Here is a 21,522-nt window from a genome sequence, read left to right on the forward strand (position 1 = left end):
AAACGAAGCGGGACATCTTGTTTTTTGACAGTTGCAACTTAAAATTGTGATTTTCTGCATGATTTCGTGGATGAGTGACATTTTAAACCCATGCAATGAATACATAATCAGGTAAGGATCACATTGGTGGTTTGTAATAAGTAAATTAAAACCCTTTAAATGTCTGTCAATCACAATTATTGTGCTCAGCATTCGCACCACGTGCAGCGTGTACCCATACATTCTAGTGTAGTGGTGCATTGCACCATAAAGCAAGGAGCTTGCACCATGCACAGTGACTGCTGCTTGTTGGTATACACAATGTACACAAAGGGGGAATTTTTTTTACAGCACCCAAACAAACTCGGTATCCATGGTGATTTGGTCAGAAATTAAATCATATTTAACTCAAAAATAAATTTTACAGCCAAATCCATAAGAAGATACTCTGGGGGTTGGGGTTTGGAAGATATTTGTCTGACATTTAAAAAAAAACATTCACAATTTATTTAGTTGTCAATAATTTATTTTCCATTATGACAGATAGATAACAGACATAAAATGATTGAACAATTGGTTTGACACCCATTCAAGTAAAGACACTGGATCCCAACACAAAGTACAGAAATATACTTAGAAATTAAACAATAATAACAGTAATATACAAATACATTAATTAGTGTAAATCTAATAAATCACTGATCAAAATAGGTTTACTGGTAATAATCCATTGATAAACAATTTCAATATCAAAATTGAATTTCAAAGTGTACGCTAATCTTAAATTTATCCAAAGTTCATGGTGATCACCGGGTACACTTTTGATAAATCTTAAGAGTGAAATATTTTACCGACCCCTCCATCAAAATTGAGATTGCACAAAATAATAACTAAGAAAATTTAGCCTTGTAATACGAGGTTAATTACTCATAAAGATACTAAGGGGTTATCCATTAAAGGTCACTGTGCTAACAACAGATTTGCATAACAATACAAGGTTAAAAAAAACCTGAAAATTAACTGATTGTTAAACGTATTCCATTACACTTAATAAACATTTGCAGCTTTACGGTAACACTAATAGATTCTAATAAAAACCAACTACAGCTGTGTGTTGGTTTTGCGAATAAAACGGAGCTAGTCCTTATAAAACTGCACCTTTAATTTGACGTCAGTTTACATTTGTTGACGTCACTACAACAGGACCTAAAATTTTGGATGTAATGTACATTTCTTAGCATGATAACATGCAAAGTTTCAGTTCAACAACATGTATTTTGTTGGTATATCTTGTAAAACTGTACCTTTAACGTGACAGCATGTCACACCTGGGTCCAATTTCATAGAGCTGCTATAAGCACAAAAATTTGCTGAGCATGAAATGTTCTGCCTGATTTTCAAGAAAACCATACAACAGCTGAATACCAGTAACTAGGAAATGCAACAAAATGGAAATTTGGTTGGTAATCCTGTTTTTATCAAGGAAGAAATTTCATGCTAAGCAAATTTTCATGCTTAGCAGCTGTATGAAATTGGTCCCTGGGCCCAATTTCAGTGGCTCTGCTTACCGTAAGCACAGATCGGCGCTTACGGAAGCAGTGCTTCTAGCAAGCGTATTTCATGGGTTAGCGGCAAATTTGGGCTTCTGCACGTGCGTACTCCACATTACTAGGCATTCTTCGCTAACCTTACAAGGCTAGCTCAGAAATGATATTACCTCAATTTGTAATGTAACATATCCCGGTTCGAATTCAAACAAAGTTTCACCTTAATCACACATTGTTCGGGTAAATACATTTCTTTGAAAAGGTGCACTTTAAAGTTGGTGTCATGTGACGATTGGTGATGTCATCGCAGTGTGACCTCAAAATATAGATATTACACATTCCGGCTGTTTTCAGCTCAATCATGGTTTTGTTTCTGTAACTAAATACAGATCTTGTAAAACTGCACCTTTAAGGTGATTTCACCTTGATGAACAGTCCCTCAAATTGTAAATGTTACATATCCCCGCTTGAATACATGCAGAGTTTAGGCTTGATAACACATTTTTTGTCTGTAAATATGAATCTTTGAAAAGTGCACCTTTAAGGCAACTTCAAGTGATGCTTAATGCTGACAAAATGGCTTGGTCGATTAACAGCAGCAAGCCACCCAACCAGAACTTACCATGAAGTTAAAACAAGTAAGCACAAAATGTAGCTAAGCACAACAAAATTATGGTTACCAGATTAGGGTTACCAGACTAAATACCATGTGACATGTTCTTTTTGTGACTGGTATTCTACTTTATTTCTGCTAAGCAGGAATATGTTGAGCATTATTTTCTGCTTAAGCGGCTCTAGGAATTTGGGCTCTGCTCCTTACTGTTAAATAAGCACAAATTTATATTTCTAAGTTCTAGGTTCTAGTTTGGTACTTATATATCAATGGCCAACTTTATAGTTCTACTTACTGTAAATGAAAACTCACCATGCTCTTGGACGCAAGCCTGTTTCATAGTTTAGCAAGGATTTCTTGCTTCACACTACCATTTAGCTTATCCTGCCTAGTGCCTACACAACCATCACAAAGCTTGTAATCAAAGAAAGATGAATAGTGTAAGCACACAATAATTTATGCAGTTAGCAGTGCCCTGAAGTTGGGTCCAGTGCCTAAATTCATAGTGCTGCTCTTAAAGGCAGTGGACACTATTGGTAATTACTCAAAATAATTATTAGCATAAAACCTTTTTTGGCAACGAGTAATAGGGGGGGGGGTTGATAGAATAAAACATTGTGAGAAATGGGTCCCTCTGAAGTAGGGTAGTTTTTAAGAAAGAAGTAATTTTCCACGGATTTGATTTCGAAACCTCAAATAATTTAGATTTTGAGGTCTCAAAATTAAGCATCTGAAAGCACACAACTTCGTGTGACAAGGGTGTTTTTTTCTTTCATTATTATCTTGCAACTTTGACGACCGATTGAGCTCAAACTTTCACAGGTTTGTTATTTTATGCATAGATGTTGAGATACACCAACTGTGAAGGCTAGTCCTTGACAATTACCAACAGTGTCCAGTGTCTTTAAGCCGGAAATATTGCAAAAATAATTTTCTGCTGAGGAAAAAATGAGAATGAAACCAGTCACATTCATGGTACATGTGAAATCGTATTTTGTCAAGTAAACTGTACTTTACGAAGCATAATTTTGTTAAGCTGCTTTTGTGCTTAAATGAAATTGGGCCCAATTTCATAAAGCCAATAAGCACAAAATCTTGCTAAGCACAGTAAAATGTTACTTAGCAGAAACAGATAACCAGCCAATATTTCATTAGGTTTACACTGTTGCCACCGGGGCCCCATTAATTTTTTGCTTAGCTTTCTGAAATTGGGCCAAGGTGTTTGGCCTGAAATTTATCAAAGTTTTAGTATTTCCGAATAAAGACTAATTCTAAAATAATGACTTTAAAGGGAAGGTACACGTTTTGTAATTACTCAATACAAGTATTAACTTAAAAACTGACTTGGTAACGAGCATTGAAGAGCTGTTGATAGCATAAAACATTGTGGGAAACGACTCCCTCTGAAGTAACGTAGTTTTTGAGAAAGAAGTAATTTCTCACTAAAATAATAAAAGACTTCTAAGTTTTAGCTAGAAGTCTTTTATTCCTATCTGAAAGCACACAAATTCGTCCAACAAGGGTGTTTTCTCTTTCATCATTTTCCACAACTTCAATGACCAATTGAGCCCCAAATTTTCACAGGCTTGTTATTTTATGCTTATGATGGGATACACCAAGTGAGAACGCTGGTCTTTGACAATTACCAAACGTGCACCGTGTGCCTTTAAACAGAAGTCACAATAATAATGGCAGCAGTTTGATCCAAGATGGATAATGAAAGAAGGCATTTACATGCAGTTTCTTAAGGCCAACAAAATGGCTCACATTTTAGAAAATTCTGCTTTACTCTCACCAGATTAAGGCCAGACAATAACATAAAATGTTTCTTGTAAACAAGAGAACAGCAGTTTTCGGTGACACTGGACACTATTGGTAATTGTCAAAGACCAGTCTTCTCACTTGGTATCTCAACATATGCAAACAACAAACCTGTGAAAATTTGAGCTCAATCGGTCATCGAAGTTGCGAGATGACAATGAAAGAAAAAACACCCTTGTCACACGAAGTTGTGTGCTTTCAGATGCTTGATTTCGAGACCTCAAATTCTAAATCGGAGGCCTCAAAATCAAATTCGTGGAAAATTAATTCTTTCTCGAAAACTACATTACTTCAGAGGGAGCCGTTTCTCACAATGTTATCAACCTCTCCCCATTACTCATTACTAAGAGAGGTTTTGTGCTAATAATTATTTTGAGGGATTGCCAATAGTGTCTACTGCCTTTAAGTTGTTTTGTTGCAAAATACACTCAAACTACCCACTACTATTGAAGTTCATGTGATTCAAAAATGTGTCAAGCTGAAGCAGAGTCAGAGTCAAAAAAATTTAAAACCAGTTTCCAGGGCCCAATTTCATAAAACCTGTAAGCACAAAAATTTGCTTAGCATGAAATTTTCTTCCTTAATAAATTCAGGATTTCCAACCAAATTTTCACGTGAATTTCAGCTGAATGCCAGTTACAAGCAATATGCAACAAATTAAAAATTGGTTGGTAATCTTGTTTTTTTTTCGAGCAAGAAATTTTATGCTGAGCAAATTTTTGTGCTTACAGGCTTTATGACATTCGGCCCTGTTCAGCATGACCTCAAAATTACTCAATCTTGACCCAGGAGTTTCTAAAGACTGCAATAGCAATCATCAATTCCTATTCTAAATATCTCTAAAATGCACCAATCTATTCTGACTCTCACCCTCGTTTTGATTACGCTGGTTTAAATGAGCGACAAACAAGATGGCTGCTCCAAGATACAAGACTGTTGGCCTGGCCAGCTAGTTCATTACATCCCAAAGCCTCAGTACATACATGTAAACCACTGCTTGCATATAGATTGTTCATATCCATGGCTGACATCATATTGTGCAGAACATCAGATGTGCTTGGTTAGACTTCTGTCTCTGATGATGGCTGTAAATAAAAAGGATACAAAAACAATGTTGTCAATGACCAAATAGGAGATAACCATCAAGCAATGTCAAAATTTCATAAAGGTTTTTAGAAGCAAACTCAAAGTTTGTTAAATGTTTAGCTGATACTTTTGAGATTATGGATGACCAATAAAATGTAAAACTTTCCATTTTGAAGAGTGTGATGTTTTGCCTGCCAAAAGGCCCTGGAATGTACAAGGTCACTCTTTTTGGTAAACAAATGTTACATTTTCTATAGGCCTAGACCCTGTAACATTTTCATTTTGTGTCATCAGTTAAACGGTTAGACAAAAACAACAGCAAACAAGTTTCAGATGTGGTCCCACTTTTCTCACACCAACAATTTATCAAAATCGGCCAGTACAATCTCCATCAAATATTTTATTTAATTGTCTTCAAATCATGCCTGGGGGGCCATCTGTGGCTCTTTTGCAATCACCTTTCATGAAGGTTTTTATTAATGGCAATAACAGTGTGATGAACCGCTGTTTATGAACCTCCCCTTTGGCTCTGTCCAGCAGCCAGCCACCAACACAACCATTAACCATGCAGTGAAGACCAGGGGTCAATTTTATAGAGCTGCCTAAGCAGAAAACAAAATTGTTTTACATTTTTCTGCTCAGCAGAAATGAGCAGAACACCACTCACAAATTGTACATGGGGCATGGGAACCTTTTTTTCACAAGTCTCGGGGAAAGTAATAAGTATACAGTGCTACACACATCGGTGTGTATAATGGGTGAAACCAAAATTGATAACCTTAATCTAGTTAGCATAGTTTTGTTGTACTTAGCTACTTATGGCGCTTTTAAAAGGAGCTCGGTGATATTGTTACCAGCTATTCTCACCTTCACACAAGCACAATTTCATAATTTCAATTCAGCACAAAATTCATAAATTTAGCTCCTTAGCTATTTTGGGTGTTAACTATGCCAGATAAGACAGCCATTTTGAATTCCAACAATGCAATGGCCAATAAAACATGAAGTATCACCATTGAATTGGCCACATAATTTGATAAATAATTGCAAATGTTTTTACACAAAATTAACAAAATTCAACAAATTAATTTTAGATTATTTCTTGGCCTGAAAAATTAAGAACGAGCTCCTTAAAAGTGTTAAATTAATACTAATTGTTTAAAGGCAGTGGACACTAGCCTTCACACATGGTGTATCTCAACATATGCATAAACTAACCTGTGAAAATTTGAGCTCAATCGGTCATGGAAGTTGCGAGATAATAATGAAAGAAAAAACACCATTGTCACACAAATGAGTGTGCGTTTAGATGGTTGATTTCTAGACCTCAAATTCTAAACTTAAGGTATCAAATTCGTGAAAATTAGTTCTTTTGTCGAAAACTATGGCACTTCAGAAGGAGCCGTTTCTCACAATGTTTTATACCATCAACCTCTCCCCATTAATCGTCACGAAGAAAGGTTTTATGCTAATAATTATTTTGGGTAATTACCAATAGTGTCCACTGCCTTTAAACCCTCACAGTCTTGAAATATAAACTCCAAGATGGTTGCCAGAAATGGCAGCCATTTCAATATTCCCACAATGCATGTGACACATGACATTTAAATTTGTCATTAAATTTGATCAGGTTGCAAAAAGTTTTACAAAATTTAACCAAATCAAACAAGTTAATTTCATAGTTTTTGATTAATACACCAGTAAGACACTCCATTGCACTATACCTTGTCCATAACTAAAACTGCTATCAGCATTATAAAACAGTGATATGTTTATCAGCTGCACCACTTTGTGGCATTGATTCTATCAATATTATCGTTTTTGGTTCATTATTAAAAAAGTGGGAAAATTAACAATTCGCAAGCACATTGGGCAGACTTAATGTTATGTGGTAATATACTGGCTTTTGAGAACAATTGAGGTAATTAATTTTCTTTTTAAATATTTCAGGGGTAAAAAGACTGTAGGGATAAATATTATGTTGTCTGTGGTAAAACAAAATCCATTATAATAGATGTGATTTAGGAAAAGTATTAACAGTTTTCCTGATTTGTTTACATATTTAAGACTGGGTTGCTCTAAAAATCAAAGAAGTGGTGGCAGACTTTCAAAAATGGATTTCGTTTAAACTTTGCACAAGTGAAGGCCATCAACCAAAATGAAAAAATAAAGCATTAATTTTGCATTTACACCTTCGTTGCCATGGCAACGGTCAAAAGTAGAAAATTACCATATTTCACCTAATTTAGCTCTTTTCACGTGTAAAAATTACCCAAAGTTGAGGGCTCCACTGTGTAAAAACCAAATAGTGGACCTACCTCTCAGCTGGATCTGATAAATATCTATCCTTAATCTTTCCAAAAATGCATTTGACAAAAGTACAGTTAATTGTGAATGGAAGATTCCATTATTTCAAAAAGGGGTGTTTTGAGGAAAAGTCAATTTGGCAAATACAGGGGGTTGCTAAAATTGTCAGAAGTCCCAAAGTGGCATATTTAGGAAAGTTTCGCTACCAGGCATGAAAGATAAGATACTGGTCTGTAAGAATTTCAAAAAAAAGGTTTTGGTATTTGTTGTACTGGGGAGCAGTGCTGCCATAAACTTCGTCCTTTTTAGGAAAAAAATGTGTTTATTTTCAAATTGTATAACAAACAAATATGAACTTTTGTTTTAATGGATTTTGTTTACTCTTTGCACATGTTAATTCCTTCAACCAAAGTGTAAAAAGAAAGCATAGTTTTTGCATTGCACTTTGGTTGCCATGACAACGGTTAAAAATAAGAAAATTGCCATACTTAACCTAATTTAGCTCTTTTCTGAAAATTACCCAAAGTTGAAGGCTTCACTGTATAAAGACCAAATATATTATCTGCCCTTCAACTGAATATGGTAAATATACACCCTTGGTCTTTCCTAAAGTGCACCTGACACAGGTACATTCAATTGTGAATGGAATAATCCATTATTTCAAAAAGGGGTGTTTTTAACAAAGTTCAATTTGGGAAATAGAGGGGGTTGCTAAGTTTGTCAGAAGTCCGAAAGTAGCATTTTTAGTCAAGCTGGTCTACCAGGCTTGAAAGATAAGATACTGGTCTGAAGGAATTTCACAAAAATGTTTTGGTATTTGTTGAACTGGGGAGCAGTGTTGTATGTCATTAATAATAATATATACATATTGATGATTTGAATGTGAATAAACAGTTAACTAAGGTTTAAAAAAAAACAGTTCTTATGTTATTTACAAATTGGAGAGTAGACCCCGACCCGAGAGGGCACTGTTCGTGACGTCAATCGAGGCAGACTTTGCCTGTAATGCGTAGAATAAACACAATTTGCAAAGTACATGTACGGACCAAGTCATGAGTTTGTCAAGTGGTTTTTTTTTCTTTTTTTCGGCAATGCCGACCAGGTGTATTGCTGCTGAATGCAGAAAAACCCTTTTTGAAATGTACCAACTCACAACTTGGACCTACATGTACTTTGCACGTGTGTTTACTATACGCATTGCAGGCAAAGTTTGCCTCGATTGACGTCACAAAAGGGGTAGGCGGAGTCAGCCCCCAAACAACTTTATATATTTTTTAAACATATAAATCGTGACAAACAATTACTAAAAAAAATGTTTTATTGTTCATAAGCATATACTCTTATGTTTGAAAGAAAACAAAATCTATTTCCAGGTGACTTTAAACAAAATGTTCAATTTTCTTGACAAAATGAACGTTCACAGCTCTTCGTTTGAACATCAAAAATGTCTAACACGTCCTTAACACTGCGCAGAGGCATCACATAATCAGTGACTGCGTGTACAATTAATGGTTACGTAAATCAATTAATTTCCAAGTTCCCTAATTGAACATAGCCGGATAACACTATTACCAGCCGAATTAGCTTGGGGTGAGTCTTCGAACTATACATTGTATAAAGTTATATTTTTTATACTTCTAAGCTGCTTTGCTTTTTTCTTTCAATCAACATCATTGTTCAGCATGTAAGAAATGCCAATAAAGAGAATTAATTCAAATTTTACCATGTTGAGGCAGTGTCACTACATGATACAGTTGCCTATTTGTGCTCCCCAGACATGAAAACACAAATAACCGCCCAATCACAACCGAAATGGCAAATATTCCCTAAAGGTGACTGAAGACAGCATAAACCTTCCTACTATTAGTGATGTGCAATGGAAATTTTAAAAAGGGACTTTCAACAAAGGAGGCGCTTTTTAATGCATTGTCAACAAAATTTGATATGCTTGGGGGCGGGGCATGCAGGGAAGGGGGTTGTATAAAATCCAAAACTTAGGTCATTAAAAATATTCTTGCTCAATGTTGGGTAGTCCACAAGGCTACAGGGTGCTCATAAAAGGTGCCGGATTGATGGAAGACTTAAAAGTATTATTGCGCTAATGATGTTCTAAAAATAGCATTAGGGTAAAAGTTTAAGCAATAATTTTTTTGTCTCAAGTTAAGCATAGGACGACTCAATGTATTGATGTGAAAGGTTTTATGAAAAAAAGAATGCACATTGGCTGGGTGGAGTTGCAAATAAAGTATATGCTAAAATACGGTTATTTTGACCCCAAAAGTGGCAAAAAATAGCCAAACCACAAATGAGCTGTTACCATGGCAATGGGCTATAACATGATTTCAAAAGTTGAGTTTGTTTTAATGCACCTCAAGTCCCATCCACCCATAAGGTTAAAAAAAAAAAAAAAAAATTACTGATATTTTTACCTAATAATAATGTATAATTTGTTGCCATTTGTTGCGTTTTTGCCCTGCCAAAGTGCTAACTTTCCGGCAAAACTGTGTTCGCGCACTTAAAATACCAAAACATTTTATTGCATTTTTATGTAGGTTGGTACCTTATCTTCCAACTATAAAAGTGTCATAATCCACAAAGTGCCACTTTCGGACTTAGGGCCCCATTCGAGACCCCTATTTTCCGCTATAAGAAAGTATGACAAAAACACCCCTATTTCAAATAGTGGTTTGATCCAAAGTTGATCGCACACTTAATTTTTAAAAACATTTTCTGAAAGAGTAAACATGGTTGTGCAATATGTGTGGAAAGAAAAACTTCAACGTTTTCCCATTTAGATGTACCAGTGCTTTCAATTTACCTATATTTTAACTCTTAAAAAGGGTAAAAACTTGGAAAATTTGCTGAAAATCTTATTTTGGCTGTAACCATGGCAACCAATGTCTGATTTAACTTTTTTTCGATTTTTGTGTATTGTGTACCCATACCTACTCATACATGGAGTTTTGCCAAAATCCATTTTTTGAAGTCTGCCAACATTTTAAAAATATCTTTGATTTTTACAGCAACCCAGTCTTAATGTTTTTAAAATAATTTTTTTTGTTAAATTTTCTTGTCAATGTTCTTGTTTCTTGTTTCTTTTGGGTTTTAAACACTACAATTTGTTTCAAAAATAAAATATGGTTGCTGGAAAAAGTGGCCATTTTGAATTCCCACAATGCATTGAACACCATCCTGTTGCACGGTTGATACTTCAACTTGCAATGAAATTACATCAGTTAAAAATCAGTTCAAAGTTAAAAAGTATAATTTGTTTGTTACACCAGTAAACACCCATTTCATTGCTCTATTTTGTGGGTTAAAAACTTTCATTTTGTACATTACTAAAAGCAGAATGACTAATAAATTGGGATATTTTTGTCATAAAAAAAAAATCCAAAAAAAATCAGAGTATTTACAAGCTGACCTCATCATGTAGGCTTTGAAGATTTTCAGGATTTTTTTCTGATTATTCCAGGGGCACTATACTAACCATTATCTTTTATTTGGTTAACATTCATATTAAGTTATTAATTGTTTTATTTATTTAATCATTATAATTTGTTTTCAAAATTTTAAAACATTTGGGTTTGAAGACCTACCAGTTTGTCCAATTGCAAGTCTGTTGTCAGATTTTGTAAGTTTTTTTTTTTTTTTTTTTTTTTTTGGGGGGGGGTGTACAATGTGGTGCTTAGCAATTTTAACCACTTTCGTTAGAAAAAGTGTAATTAATTTCGTGTTTAGTATTATGATTAGGTTGTGTATAAGTAAGTTTGTTTTGTTTTGTTAAGGGTTTTAATTTGAAAGAAGTTTTTGGTGCAGCTAAACCACATTGTAACTTTGTGCATCACAATGGAAAAGTTTTCTGTATGGCGCCACCACTTTTTATCTCCATATGTTAATAAAGTATCTAGTTTACCTCAATGAGATATCCTTTTTTGGTGAAAATGAGTGAAAAGGTGTTGGCGCCAAACGGAAAGTTATCCGATTAACCATGGGCTAGCTCCATGGGTAACTAACTAAGAATTTTAACAAGTATATTTACCTCGAAAAGTGGATTGTTGTTGAGTTCAGCTGACCTCAGGCTCACTTTCAGTCATAACAAAAAACATGTGCTCATTCCTTCAACGTGTGGCATTGTTTGCTTGAATTGGTACCCTGACTCACCAAGTATGTCATGACAGGGGCCTATTGATCGGGACCAGGTTATTATCCTCCCTTGAATTTTATAATTAAGTATAACATGACAATATTTGTTTAAAATTATTGTTTATATATTATTGTTCCGTAAAAGGGTTTTGAAATTTTTCGTTTTGGTGTTTGAGAAGTGAAAAATGTACTGAACTTTTTAAGTTTTTCAAAGGACTTTTTTTAAACAGCGCCCTCCATTGGTCTTGGTTGTCCAGTTTTGCATCCAGCATGGGGAATTTTTTTTATACATGGCGGTAAGAAACCTATTTCTATTTTGTCTTTTTGGCAATTGTAACATAATTTCAAATACCCCTTGCGTCTTATGGGAAACAGTCATGTTGTAGAGTCGAAATTCAGGTAAAAATAAATGCATTATCTGGCTGATAAGTGACAGTCAATATTCTGACTATTTATGTACAACTATTTTTTATAATTTTCAAGATGGCGGAGGGACCATTGTTGTGGTGTGGTTGGTTCAGTCGATGTAGTAAATATTTTATATTGTTTTTGTTTAGGAAAAAGTCAGTGTTGCAATGTTTGGATGTTTAAACACAAAACGTTTGTTGTGCACTATTTTTAAAGCATAAATGATTAAATGGATAACTTTCCGTATGGCGCCTGCACTTTTTCACTCATTTTTACAAAAAAAAAGGGATATCTCATTAATAGGTAAATTAGAATTTTTTTCAGATACCATATTTTTTCATATCAAATGAAAAAGTGTTGGCGCAATATGAAAACTTTTCCTTTGTAAATGTCTTCACTGTACTGTTATTTTGTTTCCATTTCATCAAATGATCAATTATTATGTTGGGTTTTGCATCACTTGGTGCAAGAACATCTCGTACCGGTCTGAATATTGGGTGTGCGTCATCACTGACAGGGCAAATTACATTTTTATGAAATGAAACTATAATTTTCTTTGTTGATTTGTAAGTAAGTGATTTACATTACCTTGGTTTGACGTTAATGTAGATACATCTGTATGTAACTAAAGTCTGAGTCCTCAGGTCCTACATGTACATGTAAGAAACCAGTCCCGTTAGTCAACAATCATTTGGATCTGCGGTAGGATTGTATCGATTTATGCACAGATAATTTAATTTCTGATTTCTTATTATCCTTTCCTTTAGATTGATCCCTCTCGATCCCCATGACGTTTGGCAACATGAGATGTTGACACCAGCAACACACAACATACATGTACAACAGCAAGTTAAAGACAAGAGGCACCACAGAAAGACAATGCATTTCAACATTTTGAGCCGAAAAACCATGGATGACTACAATGAGTTGGAGACAGACAGTGAGCTGCTCACAACACAAGCACAGGAGGTAAGAAAGTCTTTCAAACTCGAATTAAACGTATTTTCAGCTTAGTTTGCTACACTTTACTCAGTGGAAATAATCAAAAGAATTCCAGAAACATGGCTGAGTGCTTTACTACGTTATCTCAAAGTCTACAGCAACATCATTGATCAACTGTATTCACAAGGTGCAGGATGTTTCCTGCAATAACGTCAAACTCCTGTACTATTGGCAAATTGCACAAACTGTATCGCTGCACGATATCCCGATTGCACAAACCATTTCTGCACGATCGGCAATTGCACAGGGAAACTGTTATTGCAAGATCATGCCAACATTTTTGTGCAAACCTTCTCAGCATGAACAAAACCACTGATTTCGGACTAAAATCCCCCTTTGTGCACGATCGCCCGGACAGTACTTTCAAATTACAAAATGTGCCCATTAAGAAATGTACATGTAGCGCCCGGACCAAATCGTTGATCGCCTTGGCAAATTCTTCAGCAAACTGACAACCATTTCAATTCGCCTTGAACTTGCAACTTACATAGATTGATCTAATTAATAGTGTGCAGCATCTAGTACCCCGAAGTCAGCTATTTCGTAAAGACGTTTCGCCGGCATTTCTCTCTGTGTCATAAGGCAACCTGACTGCATTTTAGCCAATGACCGGAACGTTGTGTCCAAGACTCAACACTTGAGTTGACCATGCGCTATTACTAGAGATTACATTGTCAATCAGGGGCCTGATGAGAGGTTGACAGTTCTATGGTTTTGAAACATACAGCGCCAAGACTCAACCGGCGGGGAGCAGGATTTAAAGACACTGGACACTATTGGTAATTGTCAAAGAACCAGTCTTCTCACTTGGTGTATCTCAACTTATGCACAAATTAACAAACCTGTAATTTTTGAGCTCAATTGGTCATCAAAGTTGCGAGAAAAAACACCGTGGTCACACGAAGTTGTGTGCTTTCAGATGATTGATTTCCATACCTCACATTCTAAATCTGAGGTCTCCAAATCAAATTCGTGGAAAATAACTTCTTTCTCGAAAAGTACGTCACTTCAGAGGGAGCCGTTTCTCACAATGTATTACACTATCAACCTTTCTCCATTATTCGTTACCAAGTGAGGTTTTATGATAATAGTTATTTTTTGTAATTACAAATAGTGTCCACTGCCTCTAAGAAAGGAAAAGCGGAAGCAAATCTGAAACTCTCATTTCAAGTCGAAACTACATGTATCGGGTTATCGTACACAAAGTGGGATTTCATCGGTGGTTTTGTTATAGCTGAAAAAGAAATGGTTTGTAAAATAATATTTGCACAATTAGTAAATCTTGCAGGAATACATGTACGTGTATAGTTGGGGCATTTGCTGATAGTGCAGAAATGGTGTGCACAATATGCAACTTGCAGTGTAGTAATCGCAATTTGACTATAGTGCATGAATTAGTTGCGCAATTTGAGGTTAGTGCAGGAATGGTTTGCACAATTTGTTGTTCCAAAAAATATTGAACCCTGTGGAAAACCCTGTCATGGCAGGGATGATTGTGTCAATGAGGTGTTTACAAGAACATTTAGTACGTTTCACCCCTTATATTATATTATGCTCACTCTTACAAACTCTTTTCAGATTTTATGCATTTTGACTTGGGTATCTAATTTTAATGTGGCTATTGCATATTTTAAACACTGTTCTATTTTTGTTACCTTCCTTCATTAGATGACAAATGAGGGTCGACATTTTGCACAACATTGGCTACACAACATCTGCACAACCCTCTCATAAAGGCTCACTGTCCTGTGAAGATGCAGTAACTTTCAGCACAAGAATGGTACTCGTGTAAGTGGAAAACATAATCACTTCTTTATCATCAAATGTTGAGATATTATTGGGATACTTGTACACCAGAATGGCCATTGCAGCCAGTTTGTGGCCCATAGAATACAATCTGATCTTCCTTAATCAAAATAACCTTTCCCTTTTAAAGGGTCACTCAGTCCCTTCACTAAATAACTTTAAGACTTCAAGTAATAAGTGACAGTGGGAAATCACTGGCAAGATGTTGACCAAATAAAGATATGCTAACATAGTGGCTAGATAGTTTAGTTGGACATAGCAGTCTCAAATATTGCTTCATAAAATTTTGTTTTGTTCTACTCAAAACATTTCTTTAAGGACTTTTTGGAAGTCTTTCATTAATTTTTCCTGTTGACCTTTCGAGGATAGATAACATGTACATGTAAATCCTATTGTTTGGACCAATTGTAACTCCTAGTGGGTTTCCTTATTTGCAGAATCAAGTATTCAAATGGAGAGAAATATTTACTTCATGGACTAAGCAGGTAGCTACTCTCTTCAAAAGACCTTGTGAATGCAAGAAACATCTATCAACCCATGCTGCAAGCTGCATGATGCAAGGCGTGTGAAGACGTCGTTATTTTGCAAGGATGCACTGAACTCTGATGGATCATCAACTCGTTCTACAAGCTTCTTACCAACAAAGACTATTGAACAATTTAGGACATGTTGGCTTTGAGATGCGGTGCTGGAGTTATCTAATGCTACATCTCAAAGCCTGGATTGGAGACGGAACTCCTTTGAACTCTTTAGATACAAATGAGATGAGAAGGGTGTATCACTGCAAAGACACTATGTGTATTCACGGCTAGAGACATTTCTGAACCCACTTTGAATGCGCACTCTTTGGAACTTTCAAGGATTCACTGAACTCTGAAGAATCATCAACCCTTTTCTACAAGCTTCTTTCTAGCAAAAACCTTTTGAACAATTTGGACATGTTGGCTTCGAGATGCAGCTCTAATGCTACATCTCAAAGCCTGGATTGGAGACAGAGTTACTGACTTACAGACTCTTTGAACAATATAAGATACAATTGAGATGAGAAGGATAAAGCAGTTCTGTTGAGACTACACGTGTTCGTAAGGCCATGAAGGCTAGAGACATTTCTAAACGCACGTGGACATTGCACTCTTCGGAACCTCAATGTGATCACCATTAAAGGACCAGAGTGTTTGTATCGTATCTAAAAAGCAATGCCAATAATTATATGTAAAATATACTTACAAAATTAGGGGGATTAGTCTGTCAGTCGCCACCGTTTTCAAGAAAAGACAAACTCTTTTTTTGAAAAGTTTTGGAAAGTTGTAAAGTGCTATATCTTGTTTTTATCAAAATCAACTTTTGTTTTTTGGCAAAATGTCATTGTCTTCCAATTTCATAAACTGGCACAATGATCATATCACCAGATTTTTTAAGTTTTTAATAAACAGGCGACCTTGAATTTGCCCCTTTCTTTAAAGAGTAAGTGCTTTCATAATGCCAAACAATGAGTTTGAAACGTCAGACAATCTGTGTGACCCAGATGAGTTTACAAGTTTCTGAAATGGCAATTTTGTTTAGACATTGGTTTAAACATGATGCTCTGTACAACAGAACATGTTTGTTTATAAAAATAGAAAGTCTCAACTCTCAACCCTCATGGTTTTTAAAAATGCCAAAGATTAAGGGGCTAAAACATTTTGACACAATGGTTTCAAAATTAAATTTTTAAGTTTTGCTGCAGGGGGCACTTCTTGAAAACGGTGACGATATCTTTGTCAAAGTAAGCACTTTTGTAAAAATGTAGCATTAAGGTATAGTCATCTGTTCATGCATGTATAGGATATTGTGAGGTGAATAGGATTGAACTACATGTAGTATTTCTAAATAGCTTATCATGATCAGTATGCCCGAATCTAAGTCAAGCAAGTTTATCAAAAAGGAAGGTTTAGGAAAAGGTGTGGAAAACGCTTTTGTAAATATTTTTTTAACTATTTTTTTATGTAGGCTCTCACTAAAACCATGGCATCGAGTAGGCGGATACTAAAAACAAATTGAGGAGGGACTGAAGCACAGTTGCTTCTTTATAGGTTCTTATCAGCATTAACTGTAAACCATCCAGCGTACTTCAAATATTAATAGGATTAAAACAGTTACTTTCTAAAACAGAATAGTTTCTAAAACAGAATAGTTTTTCAAGGCCTGTGTATCCTTGCACTAAAGACCATATAGTGATGTGTGGGATAAGGAAAAATGGCTTGTCCGAATTTTGTCAATTCTCTGTCACACCAAATCTATATTTTAAGCCACAAAACAATTTTACTTGAGGTTGAGTTAATGATAGACATGTAAAGTGTTAAACACTTTAAATAGAATAGTGAACACTATTAGTGGAATTTGAGCACAGTACTTTATTGTTTAGAATTTTTAAGGTTTGCTTCATATCTCAGCCCGTGCCAATACTGTTCCTGATGGAGACTGATAATCCTAAATCTAGTCACTTTTTACTTCATGCATCATGCAAAGACTTGAATCTTACTAATCAAGAAGAAAGTAAAGGGCCGATGTAAAGTTGAAGTATTTAAACTTCAGTGTATACATGTAGATCTTCAGAAAAAAACTGAACACATTTTAAGTGCTTACAACTTTTTTAAACCTTTGGTAGGATAGTGCAGGAATTTTTTCAATAATCATGTTGGATTTGACTTTTGAGGAAGTGCACCCAAGTCAAGTAGCACATAGGAATTCATGCATGAACAGAGGGTAATTAGTATAATTATAAGTATTTTATCTTTAAGTAACTTGGGAACAGCCTCTCACAGAAAGCCTGCGCCTAAAAATTATACATCTAAACAGATAACAAAATTTAATTCCCACTACTTTGGCGCCACACTCTTACATGTAGATGTTTAACTTTCATGACATTGACCCAAAACGGTGTGCACACCAACCAGGACCAAAAACCTCCTGTCAAAAATAATTTTCTTGCAATAATTTTCTCCCAAAAAATGAACTTTCAAATCAACTTACTGAAAACAAAAACTAATCAGGCAAGGTCTGCACCAATGGAGAATATGAGATATTTTTATTAGAAAGAAAAATTAGAATATTTTAGCATCATGATATAAACAAACTTATTGCATATGTTTTCTAAAATTTCACTTGAAGTTAGAATTTAAACATGGGTTACTTGTGAGAGGCTGGTCTATCTTATTGGTAACATTAATGAGTTAGTAAGAGAGTGGAGGGTGAATCTACAATGTCTGTTGGTAAGATGGGTACAAGATTGGTCGTAAAGTACTTATGCACTCACAACTTACATGGACTCAAAAAGTCAAAATATTGCAAGAAACTAACATGTACAATACAATGGCTGGACTAGCTGATGTTATTGTCCCTTACTTCTTTTACTTTAGAATGTTTTAGAAAACAATTTATCATAAAAGGTCTACTTGTGAAAAACACTGTTGAATTTTGTTTTAAAGCAGCATGGACGAATTGTCCTTAAAAGCTGACATCTCAATTCTGGATCTTCCTTTTTTACAATCAATGGCAAATGCCACATGTATTTTTTTTTTGCGATCTTTTTATAAAAAAATTCCAAATTTTACTGACATAAGGAGTTCAACAATATTTTTTTTTCTAGACTAATTTGCTTTTGAGAAAAATCTCAACGACACTCTCATGTTGTATTCAGTAACCTTGTATTATTAATATGTATTATGATTATTTTTTATACTTGTCTGAAGTACATTAGCCAATCTTGTACCCCAGCATTGACAAATTGTCTCCAAAAGCTGAAATCAAAATTCTGGATCTTCCTTTTACATTTCAAAGTCAAAAGTGACACATTTATTTTGCCCATCTTTTTCAATGAAAAATCCTGTTACTAATGAAAAGTTATTTTGTAATTTACCAACAGCTCATGAATGTACCCCTCCCCTTTTGGCACCCCGGTGCATGCAAGCCATCCTGGTGCTTGCGCGAGTGTTCCCCGCCCGCAGGTGTCGACAGGCTGGTTGGTGAGTTGCCCTCTGAATGCACTTGAAGGTGTTTGGCTAATTGTGATGTGTCAACCTTCCCAATACTTGGCGGTCTGGATGAATCAGAGACCCACAGTTGACTGTAACATGGTAAGGATCTTTTGATCTATGATAATTAATTTTCTTTCCACAGAGGAGGATGTATTCATCTTCAACTCCGGGCATTGCACATGGAAGAAATGCCTTCAAGTCTACTCTGAACTCTACATTTCATGATTTGCATCATGGTGTTTTGATCCATGAGAATGGAATATCTACAAATGTACATTTTTGCCAAGTATTTCTGAGATGTTTGCCATACATAGGGATTTTAGTCACAATGTTGAAGCCAGCCAATCATTTTTTGAACGATCACAATCTAAACCACTCTCTGCTTTGTGTTAAAAAAGAAACAAGTTTTGTACGCAACTAATAGTCACTCTTTGAGGAAGCAAATATAAGTCCAAAGTCAATCAAATTAGGAAAATAAGTTCATCAGCACAAACAGTGAACAGCGGCTATAAAAGTAATTAAAGTAAAAAATAAAATTAAAATATAGTGAACGACGCAGACCAAAATAAACTACTTTAAAAAAAATTGAGCTTTGATGATAAAAAAAAATACATCAAATTTTCCCGGCAAAATGTCTGTAGAAGGAAAATCAAATTAAGTATTCAGCAAACAAGTTAACAAAGTATTCTCAAATTAGGATTGAAAAGGTTGCCATTTTACCAATAACACTTAGAAAATTATATTCTAGTTTAAAAATCATTCACTCCTGCTAAAATTCATACTTTCAAGTGAAAAAATGTTCAATCTGCCAAATTGAGGTTTGTTAAAAATTAGATCCTACTCAAATTTAAGAGGCAAATCCAAACTCAATGAAAACGAGCAACATCTAAAATGATGTTTCAAAATTTTGCAACAAACTTGAGTTTGTTTAAAATGATCTCTTACTGAAGAGACAAACATAGCTTCCAGGAACAAAAATATGTCCAAATGATCTTGAAAACAATATGAAATCCAATATCTAGAGATGAAGTCGATCAACGACTTTCAACAAACAAAATTGATGATACATTATGTATTAAAGGATGTAATGAAAGCAAAACTGCATTGAATGTCATTTTCAAATCTAGGCTATTTCACTAATTTCAGCAAGGCAAAAAAAAAAATGATGGAGAACTTAAAGTGAGTTCAATTCTGCACTGCAGTAAAAAAAAACTGTCTCGTTAATAATCACCATGACAATAATCACAGATTGAGAAAGGCACCAGTCTATTGGAGACTTGAGCCTCAATGTGATTCAAAAAAAAAAAATTATCAGAAAAATCAAAGTGGCTTATTTTGGATAATAATCCATTTACAGTGGCTTAGTAGACCATTTTAACTTGTAACTCCAAAGAATAGTCAGTATTTGAGCTGAAATGTAATAATTCAGAAGAAGTATTTTTAAAGTAAAAATACTTGAGATGTACAAATGTATGTGCCAGATCTACATATACAATCATGGTAGTTCCTGGCCAAACTGTAAAATCATGATAGTTCCTGGTCAAATTGCTAAATCATGGTAGTTCCTTGCCACATTGTGAAATAGTGGCTCTTGGCCAAACTGTGGAACTGATCCCAACACCGGGGAAACATGGGGTGCCAAACTCTTTAAACTACTCTTAGAAGGATGGCCTGGGGTGATAAAGGATAGCACCAAACTTTAAACTAGGGCTGCACATTGGACGATGTGGTGGGTCCCTCAGTCTCGACGGTAAAACTGTGGTGTCGACACAGGGGTCCCAGTCCTGTTAGATAGGTCCATGGTAACTTTAATTGAAGTAGGAATTCATGTACTGTAACTATACATCCTCAGCCATGCACTGATAGTCTTCAATCAAAGGCAATACCAAGCATGTTAGGGTTGAATATCAATCAAGGCATTGACCAAGGTCTTAGGGTTTGAAATGGAGACAGGTTGTCTTCAGACCTGTGTGTTTCCATAGAAATGAGAAACACTATGATATTTACTCTGTGCCTGCAATGAATATTTATATACAATTGATTCAGTTCCTGTCAAAATCCCGGAACTTGGTCATTGCAGTGACCACTCAACAAACCAAGATGGCCACTGGTCATGTTATTAAGATAGAGACTCGTGCAGAAAATAGACATGTAGCACGGTGAACATTCAGGAAAATCTTTTGCTGATGACACATGATATGAAATCCCTGAAATATCCCTGATGGGTACAGTGAAGCTATCATGAGGCAGGCAAAGCCCAACTCGATACCCTCATTAGTGGGTTACAAAAATAATGCAGGCACAGTTCACCTAGGTACCCTTACTGGGTTAAGATACATTTCAGTTGCAGTTGAAGTCATACAGACACTACCCTCAATGATACCCATATCCTGGGTAGAGAGGGACTTTATCACTGACTATACTGCTATATCTAGCCCAGTAGCTACTGTCAAGATCTACCTAGGACACAAACTTCACCAAATGAAGCAATGTATCATGAGGCTTTATGTCAAAAGCGTTACGTTTCAGTATATTAGCATCCAGAAGCCTGTACATGAATGTACATGTAAAGACATTTTTCAATGTAACTCCTTAGAATGTAACGGAAAAACCTCATATGCAGGTTTCTTTGTTTGAATGGTCAATGCCTTGATTGAAAATCGCTTATTCTAGGCACCCTTAAATCTTTTTTCAGGCTTGGGGTGTTCAGTATTGACAAGTCTGAACCAATAATACAACCAGCGGTTCTCTCGCTGCTACCAATCAGCCAGTAATGGTTTTGAAGAAACCA

At 35.4% G+C, this 21,522-nt stretch overlaps 1 protein-coding gene across 2 annotated transcripts; it reads left to right on the plus strand.

Moving 5' to 3' along the window:
- Positions 1 to 15: 15 nt before the first annotated feature.
- LOC139946707 (uncharacterized) lies at positions 16 to 18,252 on the plus strand. Of its 2 annotated transcripts, none has more exons than XM_071944355.1 (4): positions 16 to 111; positions 12,675 to 12,876; positions 14,578 to 14,697; positions 15,153 to 18,252. In XM_071944355.1, the coding sequence occupies exons 1-3, from the start codon at positions 59 to 61 to the stop codon at positions 14,641 to 14,643; spliced, it is 321 nt and encodes a 106-aa protein (XP_071800456.1). In that variant the 5' UTR covers positions 16 to 58; the 3' UTR covers positions 14,644 to 14,697; positions 15,153 to 18,252. The 2 variants fall into 2 exon arrangements, with proteins under 2 accessions (XP_071800456.1, XP_071800458.1); XM_071944357.1 differs by lacking the exon at positions 16 to 111 and adding an exon at positions 11,762 to 11,795.
- The last annotated feature ends 3,270 nt before the right edge of the window (positions 18,253 to 21,522 follow it).

Source organism: Asterias amurensis, chromosome 14 (assembly GCF_032118995.1).
Source record: "Asterias amurensis chromosome 14, ASM3211899v1".
In the NCBI taxonomy this organism is placed as follows: Eukaryota; Metazoa; Echinodermata; class Asteroidea; order Forcipulatida; family Asteriidae; genus Asterias; species Asterias amurensis.